Raw genomic sequence first — 27,836 nt, 5'->3', positions numbered from 1 at the left:
TTTCTTTTTTTACTGTTTTTTATTCTTTCTCCCCTTCTTTCCCTCTGCTCTCGGTGTTTCGGTGTCGCTTTTTTTTTTTTTTTTTTTTCGAGGAATCTCAGAAGGGACGAGAGGATTCTGTGAGACGAGGCTGATGTCGGTTCTCGTTTCTTTTTCCCCGGCTTAACGACCGTGTTTCTCGTTTGACTTTCTTTTTTTTTTGGGGGAGGTTTTCGTGTTTTTTTATATTCGCGTGTTCGTTTACTGCAAGCAAACGAAGAGCCGACGGTTAAAGCTGGAAAAATCAAACTTGGAGAAAAATGTTTTAGGTACTTGGATCGTTTCTTTTTCTAAAGACACCGAGGAAGAAAATTGTAGTTTTTCCATTTCTTTTCTTTTTTTTTTTTTATTTGCGATTAGGTTCCGGTTACATCGTTCGAACTTCACGAATGAAAAATAAAACAGATTTCACGAGAAAAAAGAAAGTAAAGTGTATCACACTTATTCTCCTTACGCCATGCACCTATTATTTGTTTTATCAGAAAGTTCCTTTCACGTTCATTGGAAATGATAAAAATAAAAGGCTAGTTTTCAATTTACAGTCCGTACCATGAACTCCAGGGACACAATAAATTGGGAACAATATCATCTCGTCGAACGAAGTTTCACGGAATCACTTTAACAAATTCCCCCTAATTAATGTCTGTCTTTTTAGATTTCATCCGGTACAAGGTGGCAGTCTATCGTACAAATTTCTTCTAATTATTTCGACTGACCTTCGAGTCTCCAGCACCGAGGAACACCAAACCTATAGCACCTGCGTAAGCCAATAAGGTGTCCACGGCTTGCTGGGTCTCCAAAAGAATCCTCGTCTCGTTCATCCAGTCCTTGGCGACTGATTTCGGTGCGCCCTTCAACAGGTTCATGTAGCGAAGGGTCATCTTGAAGTCACCACGATCGAGCCAGTACCTGAAACAAAAAAACCACTAAATAATTAGTAGTGATACTAAGGAATTAATTTATTCCTGATACCAAGTGATTTTTAACACTAAGCCTGCCTATTCCTACAGTGACAGCTTTAAAAAAGATATATATCTTAACCCTTTACTGGCACACTTCACCAGAATATCATGGCTGGCACTCTGGGACGTTTAGGACCCCAAACATTAAAATATCTGATGCGAAGAAGCTTGAAAAAATTCCTACATAATCTTTGAAAGAAAAATTATTTTTTTTTGTCTGAAGTCAACAATACTAATATCGGGAGCGGAAACAGAGAAGGTTCGCTTTTGTCCGCCGATAGTTTCGAGGGATTTCTGGACGAAGGGTGGTTCCACCCCCGGCTCTGTGTTTCTATACGACAGTTTCAAGAAGGTTAGAACGGTTAGCGACATCCGGCGCGCAATTCGCCTGAAAACGCACCCCCTTTTCAGAGGTAGGAAGGGTTCCTAAGCGAGATGGAAACTTTTTCATCGAACCTCGAGCCGATTTCCAGGTCGAGGGTTAATGTAACGGCCGTGTCGTCGATCGCTCTCGACGAAGTTCTCGACGGTATCGATTAATTGGTTCGAAGGGTGGTAAAGATGGGGTTGGATATCTCGATGCTGAAGTCGAGGCTCGACTGTCTTGTTCGTGAGCATCGTTAAATAAAAATGAATCGTCGAGAGGGACCAACCATCCCTTTTTTCCTCCGGAATTAATTAACGGGGGTGGGCGTAATTTCAATGGGGGAGAGAGACTGGTTGTGATAGAGGGTTGTTTCGTGGCTGATCGTGTTCATTGAAACGGGAATGGTTTGCTTAACCAATCTTATTTTCCTGGTATCGTGAAAACGGGGATAAAATTTCAAGGAAGATGGATGATAATTGCAGGGGTGCGATTAGAGATTTATATTTCTGCGTATCGAATTAAGGCCAATTTTCGAACTGTAAAAAGAGAATAGAAATCGTTAAGGACTCTGTAAGTAACCCATTTAGAATCGAATACATTAAGCTCGGAATAGAGTTGAAAGTTATAAAACGAAATGGAGGTTACTTTAGTGGTTTTATAACTCTCCAGCAATCGATGGAACAGTTCACAAACGCGTAACATTTGCAAAAATTTGCATTCTCGGAACGTGGACATGGATCAAAGGAAGCAGTATTCGTTTCGAGAAGTTTCAATTTCGCTGCGAGGAATACAAAAGAGAGGATGTTTCCTATTTTTTTTTTTTTCCATTAAATATGACTGTGTACCAAGCGAAACGGAGGACTCGACAAAATAAACGAGAATGAATCAAAATCCCGGGAGGTGGAACCTTGCAATCCCCTAATTAGATTCCACGAATTAACGACTTAATTAAGCCAGCGAGTTCTTCCCAAGGAACTGTGTTAAAATTATATGAACTGTAAACAAAAGTTTGGCAAAGAAATATCTGATCTTCCTTTGTTGAAAATAAAACTATTTACAACTGAATGAAATATAAATAAATTAGAATATGTAAATGTTTGAATATCGTTAAATTGTAGTACAATTCAGAAGTAACTTTTTAAATAAATAAGTTGGTAAAGTATACCGTCGTATATGATACTACAAGTACTTATGGTTGTATCCACTGTGCCAGTCAACCCGTAAAACATTCATTTCCGGCCAGGGGTAGTTTTTCCGCCAACACACGAGAAGATAGGGATGCATAAGGCAAGGAGAAACGTGAATTTTTTAACCGGAAGCGCAGTGCGGTTTGTAGGTAGCAGCGAGTGCGAACCGTCTACGTGACGACCGGAAGCTCTCCTTCGATATTAAGGTTTAATATTTGATGACGGAGCGCATCGTTTCCGGGACCCCCTTTTTATCGACGACAACCCTAGTTGAAACGCTAGTATTTTAAGAAAGCATTCTTGTCGCAATAATTTTTTCTATTGCAATTTTAAAATTGATAATTGATTCTTCCGAAATGAATATTTGACTTTATTCAGGATTAATTTGAACTTGATTAGAAAATAATTGATATCCTATAAGTAAAGGAAAATCGCGTGCATTTAGAACCGAACGAACCGTCCAAGTTTCATCAAACACAAAGTCGAGGTGAGAGGATGGTTATCCTGGAATCCCAATTGAATTTCGTGCAATTTTACCACGGAACTTCTTCGATCCCATTATACTTTCAAGGGAATATTTGAACTATCGTCGGGGGGCGATTTTAATTTCCCTCAAAGATCGTTTCGTGCGCGAGTAGTCGAGAATCTACTCCGGGCTAATTAGCTGGTCAAGTTCGAGCCAGCCTCGATCGAACAAGATAGTCATTTTGAGAGTTTCAATTAGGTCTCGTTTAAACGAGAATTTCTAAATTCAAACATAATCAATTTTGCTTCGCTATGAAACAATGAAACCGAAACAGAAATATAAATATTGGAAATATGAAAATACAGAAATATAAATTCTACATAGCTTTATCGATGAGGTGCAAATTTTAGATAACTTAAAAGGCGATGTTCTTTTCCTAAGAAAAAGGTGCCTATAGAACTCTTAAAGGCGAATCACAATTTTATTCGCGAAGAGAAAAAGGAAACTTTATATAAAGACAATTGTACCGGCTTCTCCTGTTTTGTTTCTAGTACTCGATGCAACTTCCACGAACAAGAACCGGAGTATAGAGAGACAAATCCGTAGGAAGCACTTGGAAATATAAATATTTTCCATGAAAAAAACTTAAAGCTGACTGGCTGGAAGTTGTGAAACGTTCGTTTTATCGCGGTTCCTCTTACAATTCTTTTTCTGAACGCTCTACCTGATCCGCGAATAACCTTTCGTAGCTGGAATATTCTCACCATCGAGCTACACCGACAAAAACGTCTCTTTCGAGATTATCCGCCATTTTTTGCCCGTGAAATTCCACTTAGCTCTTTCATTCAAATTCAATTTAACACAGCCAGGCAATAGCGACAAGGAAAAGTTAATAAATTAAGATATTTCTTTTAATGAAAATTGCAATTCAAGGTTCAAAATAGGACTATTGCACATTCAAATTGTTTATTAGTAACATAGAAATACTACTCAACTTTTAATTTGAAGAGAAGTTTAAGTAGTACAAGCGGATAATGTCGCAGACGTCGATGTCTGACTTATCATTGGGTTATACTACTTACACCTAGGAAATGATTTTGAATTTCCTAAATTTTCTAGATTTTATACCAATTTTCTAAATACACAGACATCTTCCATTAAAGAATTGGAGCAATAAATCTAAGATTATGGGACAATTAATTGCTGTAAGTAGTACAGCCATGTGCATGGTCAGACACAGAGACAATTACTGAACTAATGGCTCTCGAGTGCACACGAGTAGCTAAAAAATAAATGAAATAGAAAGAATTAAAGATAATTACGTTATTTATTTTATTGTAAACAATTGATCATGAATAAATAAAAAAAGCTCGATCATGGCACGGATAATTTCACTAAAATTTATCCATTGCGTATTTTTCCGACAATTGTCGAGCGTGAAAAATTCGCTTAAACGGGTTAACATGAACAAGGATTATTCCGAGAGAATATGAAAATATTAGTTTGCCGGAAAATATCAGTGAAAATCAGTTTAGCGAGAGAATTCACTCGTCCTCGAGTAATTGCAGTGATTTTAACAAAAGCTTTCAGTTTATGCATCTCTTCAAATTTATTTCAATTCATACGTTCCTAAAAAAATCCTCAATAGAAATTGTCCATTTCATATTACCAATCATTCCAACTACCTTCCAACCTAGAAATCAGCGAAACGAGTTCATTGCAAAAGTATTTTCGCTGCTTTTTCTATTTTATTTATATTCAACAGATCCAAAACTAATGGTCTACGCTTGTCTATTTATTATACCATTTCAGATTTTTATAAAAATCTGAATAAAATTTTCAGATTTGAGAATTTAAAAAAAATACAAATTCATTTAAAGTCAATTTTCTCAAAAACATAGTTTCATATTAAACAATTTCAATATGGAACACATATGGGACACCAGGTACTTCGAAAGTGCATGAGTTAATTAGTAAATATCTCACCTTGGTACTTGTATTTTCTACCACAGCAACGTGCCCCATGCAAATTTGTATCTTCAAACGGCGAGAACCGTGTTTGCTCGGCCGTTTCTCTCTCCTATTTTTCTTTTTTTTTTTTTCATTCACCCTCATACGTACTTGTTAAATTAGTAAGTTCAACCCGAATTCACGCAGTTCTTTTTCCCCCCTTTTTTTTTAATCCCCTCGTGTGCGACGCCCGCGACCCCCGTATCCATGATATGCATATTTGCGGCCGCGTTTTATTCGTCCACTTCTTTATGCATGCCGTATTTTTTCGGTGCAATACGCGCCCCGTAAATCCGGTGCTCTGTTAAATCGCCGTATTTCAAGGACCGGATGTACCCGCATTTTTAATATTTTCCCATATACATATAGTTTTACCATTCTGCCTCTCTGGCTTCGATGAATTTCTCCTCAATTTAATTCTCTAGCCTCGACATTAACGTAAATTTTATATTATTTAAAAAAAATATATATAAATAATAATTCTTGATAAATCGTTTTAGGGACCTGTTTGAATTTGAGATTGCGTCTGACTATATAGGGGACTATACTACTTGTAGCAAAGAATTTCCTAACACGTTCCCCACCACATTAACATAAATTTAATACTAATTATTAGAAAAAGCAAATAATAATTTTTGATAAATTATTTGAATTCAGAGTGCACCGGAAACGGTACATGTAACAGGGAACGTGTTAATAGAATTAAATTCGCTTTCCTACTTCTATTTTTTAAATTTCTAAAAGAGCAATTTAGAAAATTGATCACTGGTTTAATTAGTTCAATGTTTTACCCTGTTGCAGGTATATAGAGCAACAGTTTTCCTGTCATGTGAACGGCTCTGGTCGACCCCATAAATTATCCTCACGGGTCTCCTAAGGATCGAGGTAGAAAGGCCAGGCAATATTTCTGACTCAACAGCAGAAACGAAAACACCTGCCGTAATATCCGTCACGTGCAGTTTGACAAAGAACAGAGTCGTTTACCTTTATGGTCCTCCTTGGTGGCCTTATCTCAGCTCGTTGCCGAGGGAGGGAAAAAAAAGCATGTCGAGACCACCCCCATCGAGTATCGGCTCATATTTCCCCAGAGCGAGGTGATTTCATTTTAAAGCCTTTGTTTATCGCCACCTCGTTCTATCCAAATTCAGGTGGATTAGCGCTAAATTGGTTCGTTCATTAGTTATAGCAATTTGATCAGATTCGTTTCCAATTTGTTTACTTTAACTCATTTGCTTTTCACTTTTGCGTCACTATGATCGAGATAGTTTGCTCGGTAAAAAATTCATTATACTTTATGTATATTTATTCTTATTTCGTTTTAGGGTTGTTTAGATACCGCATTGTTTGATTAACCTGTGTGTCTATGATATAAAAAAAAATTCAAATGCAAAAAAAAAAGAAAATCTGCAAACCAAATTTCACGAATGAAATTATTTCATTTATGCTCGAATATCGAGTTAGATAATTTAATACACAAATTTCCATGACCGCAACGGAAGAGTTAAACCCCGAAAGGGGGTGACTGGGTCAATCGTGACCCAGATCTATAAAACGTATACAACGGTGGAATTTTTCAAGGAAATTTAAATTTAATATCATAATTCGGATGAAAAATTACTGTTCCATCGTTTGATGTTAATCACCATTGATGGAACACTTAATACCCCTTGTTAAACGCCATAAAAGGGGGTTAATTTTCACGGCCACAAAATCACGTTTCGCCAAGTTTCAAGCCTGTTCGCTGCTGAAAATGGATTATGGGGGTAGTTTTCTCTTATTAACGGCTGCGTAAAGCTAGACGCGATTATACGTAGCTCGTTTCTGGCCGCTTTACGGGTAGGCCAGTCGTAAAACCGGGTCGCGAATCGGAAAATGTTGATGGAAACGCGTGTACAAACGTGGTTGCTAATTAGCTGGCGAAACGGTGTTTTCTACGAAGAAAAGAGAAAAGAGACGTCGGGCCTGTGAACAAGGAAATTAATTTTCCGGTACACCCAGCGACTTTGCGCCGTTCGTTGTTCGTCTTACGAGTTTGCACAGGGATTCGATCGCGATATTGTCGTTCGGTTCATTGTTTAGCGACACGTTCCGTCCTTTGTTCAACCCTTTTCCACCCTAGCTGTGGAAAAGTGCCTGTTAAAGATACAATGATTCTAACCCCCTTGAATCGTGACGAATAAATTGATTCACATTGCTCTTCGCGACACTTCTAAATGTTAATCTCTGATTCTAATTAGAATTTATAAGAACATAAGATATTCTACGAGCGAAAAGTACCTATTGTTCTGTTTGAATTGTTGTAAGAGGAAAATATTCTCCGTTCAAGCGTCGGAATAACGTTATCTTTTTCACAGGCACGGTTTCGTTGCGGTATCAGCATTAAGGCTCGTTTGCTGCAGCGTCACACCGTGTCGCAACATTAACCGCACGTACACGGGGGTTAAATTAGGCAGGCCACAGCAACGATACGCAGTATGCTGCTGCAATGTTCCTCTACTCGAGATAATGTTTAACTTAACAGTGCTGAGAAACTTTGTTATGATATGCAGATAAATATAGAGGGAATCGTGACAAGATAATATCACTGTACTTTTGTTATACCCGTGCATACTGGGTGTTTTAATTTGGATAGTACAACTGGACAGGTCCTTAATTTACATAAAGAAAAATAATATTTTTTAACGCATTTTTTGAAAACGAAAGATAATATAAACAAAAAATTTATCACCCTGCTCAGTTGTACTATCCGACCTGAGACACCCCATATAAAAAATATTACTGGAGGTCACTGATCGTGCCACGATCGTGCCCCACCGTGCCACTGGCAAAATATTTAATATGAATATTGAAATATTAAATTCTGGTATCGTTCAAGTTCAAAAATGACAATATCAGGATCAGAAAAATATCCAGCTCTATTTTAGATGTTTACCGGTGTGGTAGACGTGCAATGTATTGGAAGGAATATCAATGTTGGAAGCTAAAAACCCGTTCGAGTGAAAAGAGACTGTTACCTAGCTCGGTGAAGAATGTCGTAGGTGTTGAGGGACTCCACATCGATGGGGTTGTCCTCGATCTCGCTCTGAGGAATGGGACTGGCGTTCTTGATCATCAAGAAGTTCTGAAGATAGCTAAGGAAATAGATAGGCAAGGCGGCACCCTCTTCGGGAACCATGGCCAATCGTCTCGCCACCTCTTCCACCTGGAAAATATTTCCACCTCGTAAATTTCTTTGCCTCTCTTTGAAAACGAGTGTAGCTTTATCTTTCATCCGCCAATCGGACGTCGATAAGATTTTTCATATCGAAAAGATTGAGTTTTGTTGAAGAACGAAAAGGAATTGATCAGGAAAGTTCAGATTTTAAAAGAGCGAGTAAAAATATGGAAAGTTTTATGGAGGAGTGGTATGAAAAAAAATATAAAAGTATTAATTTATTTCAAAAAATTTGGTGAAGGTTAAATTACTTTGAGGAACCTGGCACGAAGAATGTCTTCAGGGAACACCCCTCTCTTTGCAGCCTCCTCGGGAATGCCTCCAATGGCTGCGATCACCAGAGGATCCTCCTTGGCTGAAACAGCGCATCACACTGTTCGTTAGTAATTATTTAGTTAATTATGAAGCACAAGACAAAATTTTCGGATTTCAAGAGCCTAAAATGATCCATTGTATTTCACTGTATGATATCGACATTAATATAAAATATTAAAACTTGCAAAATACACGAAATAAAATGAAATTTTTCAATAGCTCATAAATTTATAACTTTTTAAGCTCTAAATTCAAGCACTTTGATACGGAATAGCGAATTTTTCGCCTGAATTTTACTGCATATTTTACAGGAAAACTTGCACAAAAATATTTCACTTGAAATGAATTTTAAAATGCACGAGAAACGAAACAGTTTAACAAATCAAGTTTATTCCCACAATTAAAAGGTACAGCTGTTGAAAGAGTGGCGGAATTATTGGTGAATTTTACGAACCGAAATTTCCGGCCTGAAAATTGATTAACATCCAGCAACACCCCTTCGCGTAACAAACTGCATTACACCAGATGCCGTTACTTCGTCGGGAATACATTACTTTGCAATTTTGCGAAACGCTTGCCTACGAAACGTTGATAAATGGCTGTGAAAACTTCGAACCGCTTTCAACTCTCTCTGCAGTCCGAAAATTTATTCATTTATGTGCAATGCGTATTCTCATAATAGCGCGTATTTTAGCGCATATATCGTGGCGAAAAATTATTTGAATTGCTGGTGGTCGACAGAAATTAATCGTTAAATATAGGATCAGCAACTATGAATATTACTACGCGTGGATGTTCGATTCAGATTCGAACGAACGAAGGAAATTATAGGAACAATTTGAAGGGATCAAGAACGAAAGGATTTAAAGTAAATCCAGGAGAAAAATTCGATTCGAGGTACGAATTAAGATTCCTATGGAAAATATCCTGATAGAAGGGTTGCGAATTCTTTTCATTTTATTCCTTGAATTATCTTGTTAAAGAGCATGTTATTTAATAATTATTGCCATTTTCCTTCGTCGTAAATTCTACTCCCCTACAGAGCGAAGCAACTAATTCGCCAGAGATCTAATAGAACTCTGTAAACATTAATATTCGATGAAAGACGAATCGCTTACGTGCTGCCTTGGTGACGGCTTTGATTTCCGGTTCTAGGGGCCTGATTACTTCCTCGATTGGGGCGCCAACCGGTGCATTTTTAATAGCCCGAGCCAACGCCAGGCAAGCCGACCAAAGAATCTGTGCATTCGATGCTGCTTTCTCCTCCTCCAAGCGTGCTGAAACAGAAACCGCCATTCGTAATTGATTAACATTTTGCGGATGATCGAAAAAATTCAGAAGTTTTTCAATTTTTCATATAAAGAACTAAAATTTTAAAGAATAAAACAGCTGAATTAGCTGGAATCGTCTCATACCCCATAATGTCAGATAAAGGTTAAGAATACTTCACCCCGAAATGGTTAATATGTAAATTGACAGAGAAGAAAAATGATGCTTTCCACCCTTTCTTGCCTGATACAATACTTTTCAACCCTCTGTGTACTCTTACATGTAACACATTAAATTTTCTTTAATATAGCTGATACCTTTTAGCGGCAGCCTTTCAAAGTATAATGTCACCCTTCAAATATAATATTCTACGAAATTAGGCGACAAGAAGCAATGCCAAAGTACATACTCTCTGTTGTTAAATTGCATTTTGAATTGTTAATACATACTTTCTACAAAGGCTCTTATATAAAACACGTAACAGTGATCAGGAAAAAAGGCACTGATTTTTCGGGTTCGAAGAGCGTAGAAAAATAAGGGGACGCATAAATCAGGTAAAGGGTAGGCAAGAATCGAAGAGAAATAAATAACCCGAGTAACACGGTAAGTTTGCGAACTTCGAGGCCGTTCGTCTCTCGACACACAATAGCAATGCCACGTCGAGAGCTTCGGATACCACTTTGACAAACGCCCCGAAGAAACAGCCAATTTTTCTCTACCGACCTTTTATTATATTCCTTTAGATTCCATTGGTAATCTCGTTATCTAGATTACTCGCACGATTGACCCTGTACCCTTTCTGATTTCGCATAATCAGTCGCTTTAGGTGGAATTGTTTGATCGAACGGCTGGAAACACTGATAAGGTGTATTATTTTTAGATTCGGGGATTGTGAAGGGGATCAAATAAATTTTATTATCGCGTATTGATAAAAATTGCAAGAGTGCCATTAAATATTGGCAAAATTATGACCCGTATTATCATAAATAAACGTTCCCTGAGTACCGAATTTAACTTCGAAAGAAAAAGCGTATAAAAAGAAGTAACGAAGAAATTGTAAGCCCGACTGCGAATAATGAGAATATCGGATTTATCGTGTAAAGAGATAGGAAGAAGAAAAAAGAGGGGCAGCTGCGAGTGGTGGAAAAAGTTGGACATCCGCCTTAAGCGTCAACTTCAAGCACGTTTAACTTCTTCTTCTACCAATTTCTTATACCTTCGAACGAGAAGGGGGAGGGAAAAAAGGAGTTACATCTCGTCCCAGTTTCTGGACACGGCTCGTATAAATCTAACAGCTGTTGATTTCGAAATTCCGACGTGAAGCATCGTTCTCTTAAAAGGAAAACTGTTACCAATCACTCGGCATCCATTAGAGTATTAGTAATTAGAACAAAAATTTTAAGAAAGGAAAGAATATAATAATATAAGAATATAAAGAATATAAACCCTTCTGTCAGAAATGCGCTTCAACCCCTAAATAAAAACCCTCTTCGAGGTAAATACAAAGTAACAGAAGAGAAAAAAAACTTCGATCACTCAAACTGATTTCATCCCCGGATACCATTAACCTCTGCCACTCGAAAAAAGAGAAAAAAAAAAAGGAACTTCAACCACCCGAAACTGAAATTCAACCGTACCGAAAAGGAATGGAGTTTGGCGTTGAAGGACCTCGCGATCAAACGTTGCAGAGATCGATGAAGCGTTTTCTATCGTTTCGTGATTCGATCGTCGCCGTTCGAACACCGCGGGAAACCATCGACAACCACAGGCATGGGTCGGCCCAGTGGGTGGCACTTTGCGAACCGGGTTACTTCAACGGCGGGGGAGGAAGTTATCCGGATTGACGCGTATAATAAATCACCGGAGCGAGAGCACTTGATCCAGATGGATCTCGTTTTTCTTCTGGCCGACATTAACGACAGGCTTGACCGGGGGAAACACCTTGCAAACGGATAGTCGATTTGCAGTTCATTAATTACAAATTACAGAACCACCCTCCTCGTGTTTGTCGAGCCTCTAATTAAACATCGATTACCCATCTCGGGAATGTCCTGCGAAGAAATCGAAAGGAAGGGAAACAAGCTTAGAAGCAATTAAAATTTCAGAATTTTTAAATGATCCATCCTCTATGATTTACCCTGGTTATTGGCTAGCTACGCGAATGCTCGTTCACCCTTCTTTTTCCGTTGCTATCTTTTTCTCATTTCCAAACTGTCCAGCAATTTCAACCCCCTGTTTACCAGACGTTCGCGCGGCTGCGTGACCCTGTTCTCTGAACGTTCGCATTGACGGTCGTAACGATGCGGTCTCGACGCATGACAAAAGGGGGGGATTGCGAACGGGCCGAAACGTAAATCGATTTCACCTCTCGATACACGACTCGCGACTCTTTTTCGAGTCAACGAAACGGCAAATCCCCCGCGGGACACCACCACGAGCGCGTAAACCGAACCGAAAACAGCATTTTATTCGACCAGGATACCCGACAGCCGTAAATAATTGTTTTAACGTAGCTCGTCTACGTGCCAGCAGGAAATAAAACGATCGAACTACGTTCAACCATCATCCCGGCCCGTTTGCACAACCATTTACAAGCATTTTGTAAACTTTTTTTCAAGCTTTTCCCAGTTGTTTCGACGATTAACCCATTTAATGATGGACACCGGATCGTTTGAGGCTCGGACATTCAGATCACCGATGATGCTTAGAATAGTTGAAGATTGCGAATGACGAAAAATTTGATGGAAATTCTTAAAGTACCGATTAGAATATAAAATTTCGATTGCAAATAACGGAAAATTCGATGGAAATTTTAAAATAAAAGATCCGATGAAGATTCTTAAAGTAGCGATTAAAATAGAAAATTTTCTACAAAAAACATCCGACAAAGCGCGTTTGAGTGATATCAAAAGGATCGTTCGAGCGAGAAGGAAGCGATACAGTCAATAGATCCGCACATAAACGGTTGGCGAACGATTAAAGGAGTAATTAAAGTGACCAGCAAAGAAGAAGGCCACGAAGCGACTGAAAACCCATTAACGATCCAGCCTCGAGGTGTTAACTGGACCATCTTCTTTTCTTCATAGCCTTCTTTTTTTTCTTCTCCGCCGGCATCCGTCGAACAATTACACGAGCCCCGGAAAGTATCATGAGAACAAAAACGCGTCGACGTGACGCGTCACGGAGATTTATTACGATGTATCATTTTCACCATATCGTTTTCATCCACCCTGTTCAACCACCTCCTTCCATCCTACCTCGTTACGATTAATTAACGCCTCAACAATAAAGCGATACGATGAATCTCGTATTTCGACTGGTAATTAATTATCCAGTGCACGCGTGAACTTCAACATCAACGATGTTGCCTGCTTGGACTGTTAACAATTACCGTTTTATGCAACTTGGTTCCTCAGCTGTTTCGTGGAATTGAAATTTCGAGGTGAAATTCGTATCTGTATTTTCTGTAGGTAATGGTCTTTGTTTCTATTATTACTTAAATATTCTACACCTCGATATTTTAATTTTTCGATACGCTATACGCCCAAATATTTTTTTAAATCGAATCTGCATCACTTGGGACCTCATTCAATTCCACGGCATCGAATTTTCACTCGCTGGAGAACGTCGGAATAACAATTTATCAAAATTAATCACACCTCTCTATCATCAACTGATAACAAAAGGTGAATTAAACAGCGCAATCGTTACCCGCTCGCGATTACCATCGAACGCAATTTTAAAATCCATTATCCATAACCAACGATCCCCCGCGTTTGCCACAATGGAGCGATGGAACCGCAAATACATCGAGCCCTTTTTAGAAACGCGGGTTGGTTCGTAAAAACTGCACGCGGTTTTCCCAGGTGTCATCGAGTCTGCAGGGTGGTGCACCATCCTAGCCAACGCTAATTGACAAACCGAATAATGGCCGTAATTTCTGGACACGGGCCGCTTAATTACTCGCGTAATTAATCGGCGTAGCACGGGGTAAAGAGCGGCAAGGAATTGCCAGTGTGTCCCTCTGGGACCAGAAATTTTCAACGATCTAGGTCGAAAGATAACATACATCACTCGTTATAATTTAATACCGAATATTTCATAAATTATCTTTTTCTTTTTCTTTTTTTTTTAATCAAACTAGACGATCGTATTTTACAGGAGATAAATTGGAACGAAGTTAACCGTCAGCAAGACGAGATGCGTTTAATATCTTGTCTCGTTACATGTCGGAAAGGCTGGAATCATGGATCCTGAACACGACGTCCGTTAGATCGTTTGATGCTGCGCCGTGCAAGAGCGTCGCTAATAGGTATAATGAATGTAATTAATTAGTATACGTTAGCGTGCAGAAGCCGTGTACCGAGTACACGATGCTTGAGGTATTTGTACCGTCGTATCCCCGTTGATAGTGATTACAATTTTCCTGACAAATTAATGTCATCGCGATGAGAAATTGACTTTATCGTCCGAAACGCGATAAGAAAATTATGTGAAATATTATTTCTTTTAACAAAGACATCGTTGATGGCTGTCGAACGTCGACAGATAGGACGTTGACAGGATGTGACGCGAGGGGGTGTGTGAAAAGGAGGACGGTAAAAACATTTTTGCAAGCAATAAACGTCACTCTGGTTCTCGCGGGCACGTCATAAAGGGAGAATACGACAATCTACGTCGATACGGGCCAATCAATTTCGCCCGCGGCCTGACTCATACTTTTTGATTTTCCATCGGACGGCGAGGGGGCCATTATCCTCCTCGCCTAGGATTTATCCGATCGACCGTAAAAATTCCGTCACTCGATTCCCACGATCCTCTTTCGAAAAAACGGGACAACTATTTGACGGAAAAAAAGAAAGATCGAAGATCGTCGAAATTTGCAAGCCTTGTTTCCAAGGTTTCGGAGTTACTTAATCTTGACCCTGTTCGATTTAATTATTCATAGTCGAAGCGAGCTACGAGCTCTAATTAAAGCAGACCGTTACCACCTGCTTTTCGACGACGATTAATTTTAAGCGGTGGCAAATATATTCCTCGTTTCAAGGAAAATATGTAACGCAACCCGCATTGCACATCCGCATCGGAGTGTGGGTAAATTGCAAAACACGTGAAAAATTCAAGAATTAGCCGAAAGTGAAAAGTTCCTCCCTGGCATTTTCGTCTCTACAGAACGGTATATATGAAAGTTGCAGGATATTTTGAAAATAGAGACCGAGATCCAGAAAGAATTTTTAATCAAGTAAGAAAAAAACACGGAGGTGGAATTAGAAGCAGTTGGAAGAAAATTTCAACGAGAAGTCTACACGGAGTAATTTAATAAAGAATGTTAGGGTGATTTACGAGCAATCTTCTTATTTAACCACCGATGTTCTTTTCAATTTTTCCAAGCGATGCTGATTTTACAGTCCGAGGGTAAAAAGTTGGAAATACACGCTTAACTGCTTTCCCCGCCGTATTCCCAACGATTTACAGTTCCGCCCAGAATCCTCCTCCACCCTTATCTGCCTCTAGCTCGGTCCTGTTCCTTCCTTTCGCGCGGCAAGTCATCTGGACGAACACGAAACGCGAGCTTAAAGAGGATCGACGAAGCTGTGACGCGAAAACAACGCGTTCACTGGGTCATACGAGGCTCCTCTCGGGAAAATACTCGGTATTCGGGGCTGCTTTGTCATCCATCGAATGATTTTCCTGCGAATTTCTCCTGACATTTTAATTTTAATTTAATAAAATAATATTTAATTCATTTACTACCCTATAGTCGTCCAATGTGGACTGTTTTTATATTAAAATATCAGACAATGGAACTGAGAAATGCAAGCAGTTAATTTAAAAAATTTCTCGTCGCAAATAAAATTTTATTCCCGATAGATAAAGAAAAACACTCGGTTTCGGGGGTTGTTTTATCACAGATTGAATTACTTTCCTGCAAATTTCTCCAATTTCCTATATATTTTAATTTTAATTTAATAAAATAATATTGAATTCATTTACCCTATAGTCATCCAACGTGGAATGTTTTTATATTAAAATATCAGACAATGGAAATTTTCATCTGCCATTGAGAAACGCAAGCAGTCAATTTAAAAAAATTCTCGTTGCAAATAAAATTTTATTCCCGGTAAATAAAGTTTTAAGATCCTTCTTCATAATCAAGCCGGAATACGGTGCTTCGAAGAAAGTAAAAAAGGTAAAAGTTTAAAGAGACTTCTCTCCGTCAGCTACTCTTAAACGGCAACGTTCGCAGCAACCCCCAATAACATCCCCGGCGAACAGTCGAATGCTGAAAGTTATAATTGCGGCTCATGCTGCATATGTTAGTTCGTTGCTGAGCTTGTAAAACCACGACACGAGCCGGCCCGTACCCCTTAACAATTCCTCATCCCATCTGTCTCCCGTCTCTTTATCACTCTCCAACTGTCCAGGGAACTATCAACCCCTCACTCTCGGACGAGAACTACCCCGGAACAGCGCCATTATACCGTCCCACGGATTTATTGCCGGTGTTTTTGTCGTTCTGCGCGGCTGGTACACCGAGTCATTTAGAAAATTTCGTTCGTTCCACGATTTTTTATCCTTTTTCACCCCGCCGAAAAATATAATTCATCTATCTATCCGATATTTCCCTGTCACAAAATACAAAATTATTTCTCCTTCGATCATGAAAATTAGCAGAAAAAGGGCCAGAAAAGTGGTGTTCGTATTAAAATTCAATTCCTGACAAACATAATAACGAAGAAACGGTTATTCTCGGCCGGAAAGCACGGTAAAGTACCTACGTAAACGTTAACGAAGTTAAGAAACCAAGAGGGTTTAGTAGTTTCTGAGAAATTCGTTTTGCTTATTGCTGTTATAACTCCGCCAAGATCCGGAAAGAAACAGAGCATGGAAATGTTGCCGTGGTTCGTACGTGACCGTACCGAAGGCTCGGTTAATATTCTCGTATCGTAGCGCCCTTCGGGACTTCCTATTGGAAATCGTATAATATTTTTTCCCTCCTAAGATATCGGAAGTTCCTTACGTTCCACTAGATCTTTCATGTGCAGTTTATTACGCGCGTTGCTTAGAATTGCATAAAGAATTAAACGACTGGTATATTTGTACCTTCGATAAAATTTGCACGGTCTAAAATTATATTATTTTATTTTATTTAAAAAAAAAAGAAAGAAACGTTCTATGATTGTTGAGTTTGATTTTGTCAAATTTTGATTTGTTATATTTTCTAAACTAATGTCGACCGCCACCTAATTCTTGCGAGAAATTACTTAGAACACCCCCCTCCTACAATATATCGAATCGAAGATGTTTAACCCTTTATGCATATTTACCAAAATCAGGAGAGATGCCGGGAATCTCGGGCCACCGAATCGTTTAAAATTATCGGGGGTGGTAGTTGCAAGAAGACAACCGGAGCGTATTTAATCGAGGATCGCACTGCGAATTTAATTTCGCAGGCGCCGTTGTTACCCGGGGACCCGTACTCCCGAAAGAGGTAACAAACGCTGTTTAATCTTTCGTCTGATCTAAACTTCCGACTCGGTATGTACAAAGCGAATGAGAATCGTAGAAGGCATCGTTGGACCGGTGAAAACGTCGGGTCGTGAACAACTAACCCCCGGTGGACACGAGCGGGATACTTAAGGCGCGAGGTTTTTGCCGTGTAATTAAGAGACAACGACGGAAATAATGGAGTATGACGACAAAGCAGAAGACTCGAAGTTCCTGTGTTTCAGGACAAAGACTACTCCTTTCTCGGACATTTACTACTCGGCCTGGCATGTCCTCCGCACGGAGATTTGTGGCTGTGGCGAGCGGAAAATAGAGTCGGACAAACGGGAAATTACTCTTTAAATTGAAGCGGCAACGAGAGGGTACGGTTCCAGGAGGGCTTTAATTGTCGAGGATAATGGCGATGGAGTATGGCGAATCAAGGACTTGGAGAATAGATGAATTAAACAAATAAATATAATAAAAATCACTCACCCTTCAGGGCTGTTTCGAGGCCTTGTAACCTGCCTACCACCGCCGCAAGCTGTTCCTTGTGCTTCAATGCATCCGCTTCCGACTGCTCGCTAAGCGTTTGTTTCAACGTCCTCTCCGCTTCTTGTTCCTTCAAGGATAATACTTCTTGAAGATGGTCGGTGTGAACTTGTTCTTGAAGCTTCAACTGTCGTCGCATATCCTCATCGAATTTCTTTTGTTCCTCTAGTAACTGGAATCAAAAATAAATTAACCAATCAGTTCGATATCTCATTAATTATATCATTATTTTAACGAGAACTTCAATTTTCTATTGAAGAAATATTCTTCGGTTGTCCAGAGTCGTGTTAAAATTCAACAAGCTTCGAGGAAAAAGTTGTCGAGACCTCAACGATGTGGGGACAAAGTGTGACAGTCGAGGAAACCACCCTTTATGTTTCAAGACACCCTTTTCGGCAACGAGAGCGTAAACAAGCACAAAACAACAGCTTCAAGTTTTTCGCGGACAAAACGACGAAGAAAAATCTGTATACAGAGAGAAATTCTTTCGTATACCCTCGCTCCTTTTGTTTCACGTTGTTTTCGTGCTGAAGATTGGGCTGACTACACCGGTCTTATTTCCTCGAGTTTATAAGACACCGAGGAAGAGTGGAGAAGAGTCTTTCAACAGGATAAGAATTACTAAGCTCACTCAGGAGGAATATGAAAAACACCTCTATCTACGAATATTTGGCAACCGTGACTTTGTTAGATTAAATTTAACGCTCGAACTACCGACGTTTGATGCAGAATTATTTTTAAGTTGAAAATAATGTGGATTACTAAATAGATAAAGGATGAAACATAATTTAATATAACATTTCAATAAAAATACCTCGTTAAAATTTATAATTTAAAATAAGAAACTGGAAACCAGTCATTTTGCCACCTTGGTATTGCTAAAAATTATTTTTGTTTTATCGATCATGAAAAAACTGAAGAAAAACAACGAATGGACGAATCCTGTCGGGAAAAAGGGTGACTAATGATTTGTAGATAAAATAAAGAAAACTGTTTCCCTTGTCACAGAAATCAATCATCGTGGGATTCCAAGAATCTCTTCACTCCATGTTCCTCCCATCGATCTTCGATAAAAACAGAAGAAAGAAACTAAATCCAATCCTCTTTTCAAGTTAGATTGAATTCTCTAAATCGTAAAATCAATAAAATTTATTCCACTTTAGGAATCAACGAAAAATTCTTAACCAGTCGTAATGTTTTCAGGATTTCATTCTAAAGAACAGATTGAAAGGATTGAAAGGTAAGGGTGCCGGTGTAAGGTGGCTTGTACGGAACATTAGCTTAACGAGACTTTGATTAATTATCCCCTCTTAAGTCGGCCTTATTGGCAAGTGACCCAAGTAGAACCTTCCTCTAATCTGAAACCTTTCTCCTTCTCCGAGCAAAGTGCTTTGCATACGTTGTATACGCCTCCGAATCCTTGTGTTCCAGCCGGTCTCGCAAGCTATCCCACCGTGTTAAATCGTCTCTGCGTCGCCTGTGAAGCCGTCGTGTCAATAATTAACAGCTGGCTAACTTGACAAGCTACGGGCAACGGAGTAAGAGAGATCGACGACACGTTCGCGAACATCACACGACGGAATGGAAAGCACGAGCAAATCCAGGATGGATCCGCATCACGAGGACCGGTTATCCTGGATTTTCCATTAAGGCGACGATAAGCTATCGTTAAGAGGATAGCCGATTTCCAACGACCGATACTGTGCGATCAGAACCGTAACCGAGGCTACTGGTTCACCGTAGATTTACGAGCCGATCGAAAATTTGATTGATCCAATTTGGACGAAAATATCGGGCGAAATTGAAAGAGTTACAGGAGAAAATTTCTTCTTTTTTTTTTTTTATTAAAAAGAAGAAATGAAATATGATTTTTGACACCGCCCCGCGTCGAGAGAAATGAAATTAAATGAAAACGACTGGACGCGTACGATGCGATAGAAAAGTGAAAAAAATAGAAGAACAGAATGACGCGAACAAAGCTCGATTTTTAACGCGCAGTGAAAACGATCCAGCAGCCGAACCAACGATGCTAATCCGTCGCATCGTTCTCTAATCCGTTTTGAAAAATCAAAAACCGTCGAAGCCTGGTGTCCGTGACCATCTGTCGCGATAACTCGACGCCGGATTAGTTGAATTCCTCGATGAAATTTCGAGCGGAATCGAGAGGGCTTTCTGCGTTACGATGAATCGAGCTCGATTGTTCAAACGATGCTTTCAAAATTGCTTTTTTTTCCTCTGATAAGTGTATTGTTTTTAGTATCGAGCTGTAGCTTTTCTCTGCATTCGTCGTTTTTGTTTAAACAGACTAAAATTGAAATTTGTATTTTGGATTGTAACATAAATCCATAGTGAAAAAGAATATATTGCTCTCCATTCCTTTTAATGTAAAAACGCGTAATTTTAACTTAATATCAAAAATATAATAGAGAAACATTGCAGAGAAAGGAAACAGCCGTCCGGTGATGTGCAATAAACAAAATTTATTTTGGAGATTTTTAACATTTAATTTCTCGAAAATGGGAAACAGAATTTCGACCTCCTGAAAGTTTTCTACCTCGCTTTTAATTTAACTGATCTCCTTAGTCGCATTCGAAGAAACTATGAACTCTAATTAGAAAGCTAGATAATTGCAAGTTTCTTGCAGCTTCCGCTCTTTCTCGAGTTCATCGATTTAGATCTAATCTTTGCGATAATCTAATTCCCTTGGAGGAATTCATAACAGGGTAAGCAGCTTGCGAGACAATTTCAAATTCTCCAAAGAAATCCTTTTTTAAATACCTCGCTTTATTTTCTGAGATAAGCATTTGCAGGTGTACATTTTTCTTTTTTTATTATTTTTGCAAGCTACCAATTAACTAAGATTTAAAAGTCAACATTTTCAAAGCGACCAGAATCCCCTGTATTTCTTAAATAATAACGAGAAATAACTTGGAATATCCATCACTGGTTACACCGTTAAGAACCAATAAATTCTCCCACAAGAACAAACAATTGCATTCAATAAAAGTAAGGTTGCAATGGGGGGGTTGTTCGGCAATAATTCAGCCGGAGCGTTGTAACAAAGTGCAGCTTAACTTGGACAGTTTAAACGATCGAAGCGTTGTTAAGATTAGAGGGAAGAAGGTGGCAAAGTTCGAATTGAAATCGCGTTTAGCGGGTAGAAAATTTTTATCGGCCATACTGGCAGCTCGCTGCGACTCTTAAATTATTCCACGCGTCGGCCGTAAAGTCCGGATGGACCCGTAATGGGACCAGAAGGCACACGGAATCGATATCTCTCGCTTCTCTCGCGGGGCAGAAGATCGAAAACGTTCGATTACATCTGCCTGCAACCTGGGAATTCCTCGATTTACGGACGCGAACGTTTTCGCCGATCAGACGACTCTGCGTCGGACAATATTTTCACCGAGGTCCGACGTTTCCGTCGCGGAACCGGATGTCAACCCCTCGACGTCGAAGAATTTTTTTGCCCCCTCGAAAATAAACTTTTTTACATGGCGTGTGTTTATAGATCTTTGGAAATGCATTTGATCAATAATTTAAGTTACGTTAATTGTTCTAAGAAAGCTGTATTTCAAGAAAACTAGGAACATTGTATATTAATTGTCTATCTATGTTGTTAGACCATATTTCTGTGTACTTGAATTGTAACTTCGCATTGTATATTCAAAATTTGCGAGAAATAAATTTTATGTTTTGAAAATATAGATACAAAAGCATGTTTGCATAAAGATCCCCCGTAGATTCATACTTGCATGACGTTTTCAGATATAAAAAATGAGCGAGTCAAGCATCGTCGATGCAACGTATTCCATCTGAAAACGCGAGCAACGTTGAAATCCGAACCGAGCGAATGTTTAATTCATCGAGAGGGATGTTTTTCGTGGAGGTCGCGCGAAAGAATGCAAACACACTTCCGCTTTGTGATTCGAAATTCTGAATCCTTTCTTGAGCGTACGCGTGTGATTTAGCGTGGAAAGGAACCGGACGATGTCAATTTTATCCTCGACAAAGGAATCCTTAAACTTACCTGTGCAACGTGAATTTTTGTAAAAATTTCCGTAGAAATTTCCTATTCAAATGAAAGATATCCCACTTTGGCGCGGAATAAAGAAGAAAATACTCCAAGATAAACCACCCATGTAATGGGGGTAATTATTAAACTTTACGAGGGGACATTTTTAAATATTAATGAGGCAACTCATCCTCGCTGATCCGTGAACAATTTAACGCGGTCATTTTTCATTTCAACTTGAAAATTCATCGTTAAAACCTTCGAATTTTTCAACTTCCTTTTCTTTTATGGTGAAAATTTTTCTGTTGGACATTTTAGAAAGGTGGGCGAACGAAAATATTTTCAGAGGAAGCAATCTATCAGTAACATTCAGAGCTTTCGCTGAAATCAAGTCAAGATCTCGTAAATTTTTTACCAAGCACTGGAATTGTTCGACGGTGATTTTTACATCACCCGTTGCTTTTTACGATTCCCCAACCATTTTACGACTTTTCCATCGATTCACGGCTAAAGTCATCATTTCGACATAAAATTCTTGAACGACGGGGAGGAAGGAAAGTTTTTTCGAGTTCGTCAGACACGGTTTAACGATTCGATGAAATTATTATCGACCGTATTTAAACGCGGAACAACTCGGATATTATGTTAAACGCGTACGATTCCGAACGCGTATTACCATTTTCAAATATTTTCATATCCGAAATCCCGCTTATTGATAAATTAAATAAACGTATCTCATATCAGAAACGATTCCGTTATTCGACGGATTTTAATCGTACAGCCTTTAATTGCTCAACCTGTCATTACTGTTTCGCAAAAATAAAAATAAAATTGAAATTTTAACAAATTGACAAGTGCAAAGGAATTTGCTGTGAAACATTTAAAATAAAAAATTGAGAATTAACTCTGGCAAACACCAAGGGGTGGTATTACGTTACTAAAATTTTAGAGAAAGAAAAAAAAGGACATTGTGAATCCGAAACTGTCCGACATGAGAAGTGGACCTCGACGAAATACTTCAGAACAGAGAAATCAGGACAGTTTCGTCCCGAATTTGTTTCACGAACTAACTATAGATACGCCGCGACTCCAATGGAATTGAGGGCAAAAGACGAGTGGAATCAGACAACTATGACGACAGTAAGTCATAGTGATTCCTGAGCGAGGATATCTCTCGGTGTGACTAGACGCGTACACGCCGGATATACCACAAGGCTAGTCTAAAGAGATAATATTGCCTTGCACTGGCGAAATATTGGCAACGAGCCAAATGGAAATAGATAAAAAGCCCGAAGGGTGGTAGGAACGTCCCTCCATCCCTTTCTCCATCCATCTCTTTCTCTCTCTCTTGGTGTGCCAAATGGATAGATATACATACACGTGCATACATATGGGATACGCCACACCCCATGTGTAGACACACATAATGCCTTTGTGACGGTGTACGCGAGGCTTTTCCAATTTCAAATTCTATTCGTACCATGAAAGTGTAACCTCCACTTGTGCACATACCATTCCCCCCCCGGCTCGGTGTTTGCTTTCATGAGACAAGATATCGATTCGATCCTTCATATTAATTTCAACTTTACTTGATACGAGGTTCGGAAGGTGAACCGTTTCATTCTTTCCCAAAAGAGTTATTAGAATAGTACATCTGTTATTTTCCCTAAAAAGTTCACCGTATAATTTCGAAACAAGCAATGCGTGCAAGATCGTAAATTCGAACTTTCCCGACAGTATCAGGAGAATTACTGCGCTCGTGCTTTGAATCTTTTTCGCTTTTGTCCGAAAGTTTCGCTTTATTTCATTTGGATATACGATAAACGAATTAACGCGACCACGATATCGTTCCCAGAAACCGTACATATTTCATTGGGAAGTAAAAGTTGGAGTTTTCTCTGTGTAACGGTGATAAAGTTTATGCACCTACCTTTTTGTTGAATTGGTCCTGAATGATCAGCTTCTCTTTTTCCAACTCCAAACACACCAGCTCGTCCAATTTCTCCTGGCTTGCCGTATCACCGGTCGACCTGAGCGCTGCTTTCAGTCTGTTCTCTTGCACGGTCTGAAGCGGAAATAACAAAGAGACATAAACACGCGCGCTCGGAAGTCTCGAGCGTGTTTACATTACACAAAGACAACCGTGTTATTTACCCGTAATTTCACCAATTCCTTTTGAAGATTGATTACTTTGTTATACATGTGTAGAACGAACAAATCAAATGAATTTTCATCGATAGCCAATTTTTTGTTGTGAATATTGATTTCCGGGAAAAGTATTTGTAGTTCATCGTTAAGATTTTCACGAGCGGCTTTGACCTGTTTCCAATAACGTTCAGCGACGTTACCGCTTTCGATTTCCTTCTCGTATTTTTTCTTCGCTTCATCAACGTCGTCCATAATTTTTTTAATGTTTCTCCTGGCTGCCGTTTTCATATGCGACGGTGCATCGAATTTAGGATCATCGATTAAATTGTACATTTTCTTGAGCGACTTCAATGCAATAGTAGCGTTCTCTTCTGCCTCTTTAACGGCTACTGTCCTCTTTTCTGTTGCTTCTTTTAATCTGCAATTATTTACTGTTTTATTAAAAAACAGACGAACAGGAAAAGTATGCGACGTTATGCAGAAAAATAATACCTATTCCAAACAGCGCTACCAGGTAAAGAATCAACACTCTCTACGACTTTAATAACATCTTGATTGTATTCTTGAATAGCACATGTTGCTTTTTGATAAGCTGCAATGGCTTTAGATGCAGTCACACCAGACGATGTTTCTAGTTCCACCAGATTTTCTGGCATTAACTCATCAGGTAGATCCTTAGAAAGCGGTGCGGGTTTCTCGGCCACTAAAAAGAAATACATACGATCAATAGAAGGAATAAGATATAGAATTTATTATATAAAATCGTAAACTATACTACAAAAAAAAACCATACCAACTTCAATTTCTTCTCCTTTCTCTTTACTTAACCTTATTTCGGTATAAGGTTCATTGTTAGGTGGTTCCTTCTTGTCAACCAGAGGAACAAAAGCTGGCTTTGGTGCTACAGTACACGTGTGATTGTTAAATGTTAGTAAGCAAAATAACATAATTTTATTTACATAATTTTTTTTTATACAATAAAATCTTAGTAACTAAAAGAGAAAATAAACAAGGAGGAATGTTTAGGGATTAGTAAGGGAGCTCACGTATATAATCTTCAACGTTTTTGCAATCTAATTTTCTCTGACCTGATTCTTTTTCTGCTTTTCCTCCAAAAACTGCATCTATTATTCTATAAATACAAAAGGTTAATCTATTTCTTGATTACACATTTAAACAGTTGCTTAATACATTTAAACTTACGTTTGTTTAAGTGATTCAAAGAATGAACGTATAAATTCAAAATATGATGATTCCTCCTGGAAGATGATCTGAATGGTTCTGTCTGTGCCAGGTATGTACCCTTCAAGAGTGGCACGGAATTCTGGATCATGTTTTGCATACAGTAATATTCCTGATGTACCTAATGCTACAGCAGTCAAGGTTAACAGCGTCTTTGAGCCTCGACTCTTCTCACTTTGATAAGAAAAATCATTAAAAAATGATGAAGATATATTGTAAAATACATAAATAAAAAATGTATTAAGACACCTTCAAAATTTAAACAATATATTTGAAGTTAAAACTGAAAGTCAAATGGATGCAAATTCAAATATAGGGCATGCATATAATTTTGTTATAAAACACAAGAGCACAACATTCTTAGGTTTAAATTTTGACTACCTTTTTGATGAGTCAGTCGAATACCTATGTCCAGAATATCTGGACGTAAGTTTGACATCCTTGAAAATCCTAAAACATTTAATCATCCTTATAAAATATTCTTCTGTCAATCAATATAATGCTTAAAAGTCTAATGAAAATTATATGACTATACACTCAAGTCTACTTAAAAAAAACATAACCTAATCAAAACCTAACCCACAAATCAGTAACAGAATTATTATTTAAAACGTATTAAATCAGGTACAGATAAAAGTAATCATTAAAAGCTTCTTTCTCCTTAGACACGACTTAAGTAAAGACAAGCTTGACAATCCTGAAAATGTGTTATCAAACAAAACAACAAATTCCTTCACTCACCTCCATTCAGGCTCACATTTAACTCGTGCACGTGTCTCATAACACCTAGTTGTCAAATAGAGTCTGGAGGATCCATGTTTTTTGACCTGTAACGACAACGGTGGCAGTGAAACCGTCTGGAATTATGTAAGCTCCTAAATTTAAGCCATCTTGTCACATGAGGCGGGCAACAACCTTGGTCTTGTTCACAGGAATATTCACTGACAACTTGTGAAAACATCGTAATTATAACAGAACCACAATTCCTCACATAAACTATGTGTTATTTCTTGTCAGAATAATAAATAATAACGAAATATTAAAAATTATTACAGAAGAGACGTCTCGACAATAACATCTAGTAGCACATAGTGAACGGGTACTTCTCAAAATTTCTTCGTTATCTTTCATTAAATTCGTGTAATGAAAAAAACACTCGGTCCTCACAATTATAACCGTTTGCTTTTTACTTACTTTACGTACCCTATTTAGACCGTTGCACGGAAATTTTAATCCAATTCGGAACATCTTTCGGGTGGCCGGTCAGGCAGCCAAAGGAAAAGGGAACGACGGCACAAAACAGCTGGTTACCGACGGAACTATACGAAAAGAAGAATGTTGCGTATTGTTAGTACCGCAATTCGAGGTATGTAACGTGAATTTTTTAGACGATTCACCAATGCCCGACTTTGTTAAATTAAATGACAGTTTAATCGCTTCATTGTAAACTATCATTTATTCAGACTTGACAAATCGTTGCACGACAATGCTTCAAAATCCGTGGGTTGTAGGTTATGTTCAGTTGATAAAGCGAACCATTTTAGTTTTCTGACAAAAGGAATGCCATGGAACTGTAACTATTGGCGCGATCATTGAACTATATAAATTGAATAAAATCTAATGATTTAATTTGATATCTTATCACATATTTACACATTAATTTTAATCTTTAAATCTAGATTTTATTTAATACTGGTGCAATTAATATTTTGTATTCTACTTGTTACAGGAATTGCTGCACACACCAATGTTAATTTTATAAATCCTTTAGTTTTTAAGCAACTTCCAACTGTTGCAAATACACAACAAAGATGCTTTGGTGTTTTATCTTCTATAACTAATAATTGGAATAATGTTGCTGACATTAAACAGAAAGCAATACTTAGGTATGGATATTGTTCATTGTGCAATATATTACATAACACTGTACCAGTATGAAATATTATTTATAATCAAATTAAAATTTATAGCCAAACACACATAGGAAGTGTTGTTCCTCCATCATTGTCACCTATGAAAACCCCTGTAAGAACAGTTACAAAGTTTTCTAGACTGAAGGGTAAAAGAAAAACTGTAAAAGCTGTTGTTGATAGATTTTACAGATTAAATTGGTAAGCTTTGAATATGGTGCTAGTTATATCTGTTGTACATTACATTACATATTTTATTTACTTACAGGGGTATATGGATAAGAACTATCGCTGGACGAAATAGCCGTAAATGGACGAAAAAAGCAAAACGGCTTAGGAGAGGAAAGTCACATGTATTTTGCAATGCAACACAATCCACTTTATTAGATAAGATGGTAACAATGTATTGGAAAAGGCCGCATTATTATGTCGATGATCCATACACACCTTATCATACCCGTGAGGAATTTCCTTATACAAGAAAATATCCAGCACCTTGAATGAAGATGTAAATTATCAATAAGAAATCTTCATAAAAGAAATGTATAATTGCAGAAAATGTATGCATTTGTTCAATAAATTGAAAACTTTTCATGCAGATTTAATTATTTCACTTCTGACCAAACATCGTGCAGCTAGTGAAATGTAAAGA

General features: G+C 38.3%; 2 protein-coding genes across 8 annotated transcripts; one reads left to right on the top strand and one right to left on the bottom strand.

Annotated features, from left to right (window-relative positions):
- Window positions 1-172: 172 nt before the first annotated feature.
- On the bottom strand, window positions 173-26,593 carry Mitofilin (inner membrane mitochondrial protein mitofilin). 7 transcript variants are annotated; one of them, XM_034323745.2, is made up of 15 exons: window positions 26,469-26,593; window positions 26,016-26,101; window positions 25,656-25,724; window positions 25,236-25,448; window positions 25,079-25,164; window positions 24,826-24,933; window positions 24,525-24,735; window positions 24,039-24,450; window positions 23,815-23,949; window positions 17,813-18,041; window positions 9,679-9,837; window positions 8,497-8,600; window positions 8,046-8,233; window positions 756-948; window positions 173-243 (listed from the first exon to the last, which is right to left on the bottom strand). In XM_034323745.2, the coding sequence occupies exons 1-15, from the start codon at window positions 26,520-26,522 to the stop codon at window positions 241-243; spliced, it is 2,250 nt and encodes a 749-aa protein (XP_034179636.1). In that variant the 5' UTR covers window positions 26,523-26,593; the 3' UTR covers window positions 173-240. The 7 variants fall into 7 exon arrangements, with proteins under 7 accessions (XP_034179636.1, XP_034179633.1, XP_034179637.1 ...); XM_034323742.2 differs by having other exon boundaries at window positions 173-948; XM_034323746.2 differs by having other exon boundaries at window positions 173-948; window positions 25,121-25,164.
- Window positions 26,501-27,764, top strand: mRpL35 (mitochondrial ribosomal protein L35). The gene is made up of 4 exons (XM_034323758.2): window positions 26,501-26,640; window positions 27,004-27,160; window positions 27,245-27,385; window positions 27,453-27,764. The coding sequence occupies exons 1-4, from the start codon at window positions 26,610-26,612 to the stop codon at window positions 27,682-27,684; spliced, it is 561 nt and encodes a 186-aa protein (XP_034179649.1). The 5' UTR covers window positions 26,501-26,609; the 3' UTR covers window positions 27,685-27,764.
- The last annotated feature ends 72 nt before the right edge of the window (window positions 27,765-27,836 follow it).

Source organism: Osmia lignaria, chromosome 11 (assembly GCF_051020975.1).
Source record: "Osmia lignaria lignaria isolate PbOS001 chromosome 11, iyOsmLign1, whole genome shotgun sequence".
In the NCBI taxonomy this organism is placed as follows: Eukaryota; Metazoa; Arthropoda; class Insecta; order Hymenoptera; family Megachilidae; genus Osmia; species Osmia lignaria.
Note: the sequence above shows the minus strand (reverse complement) of the source record. Positions and strands in the feature narration are given on the sequence as shown.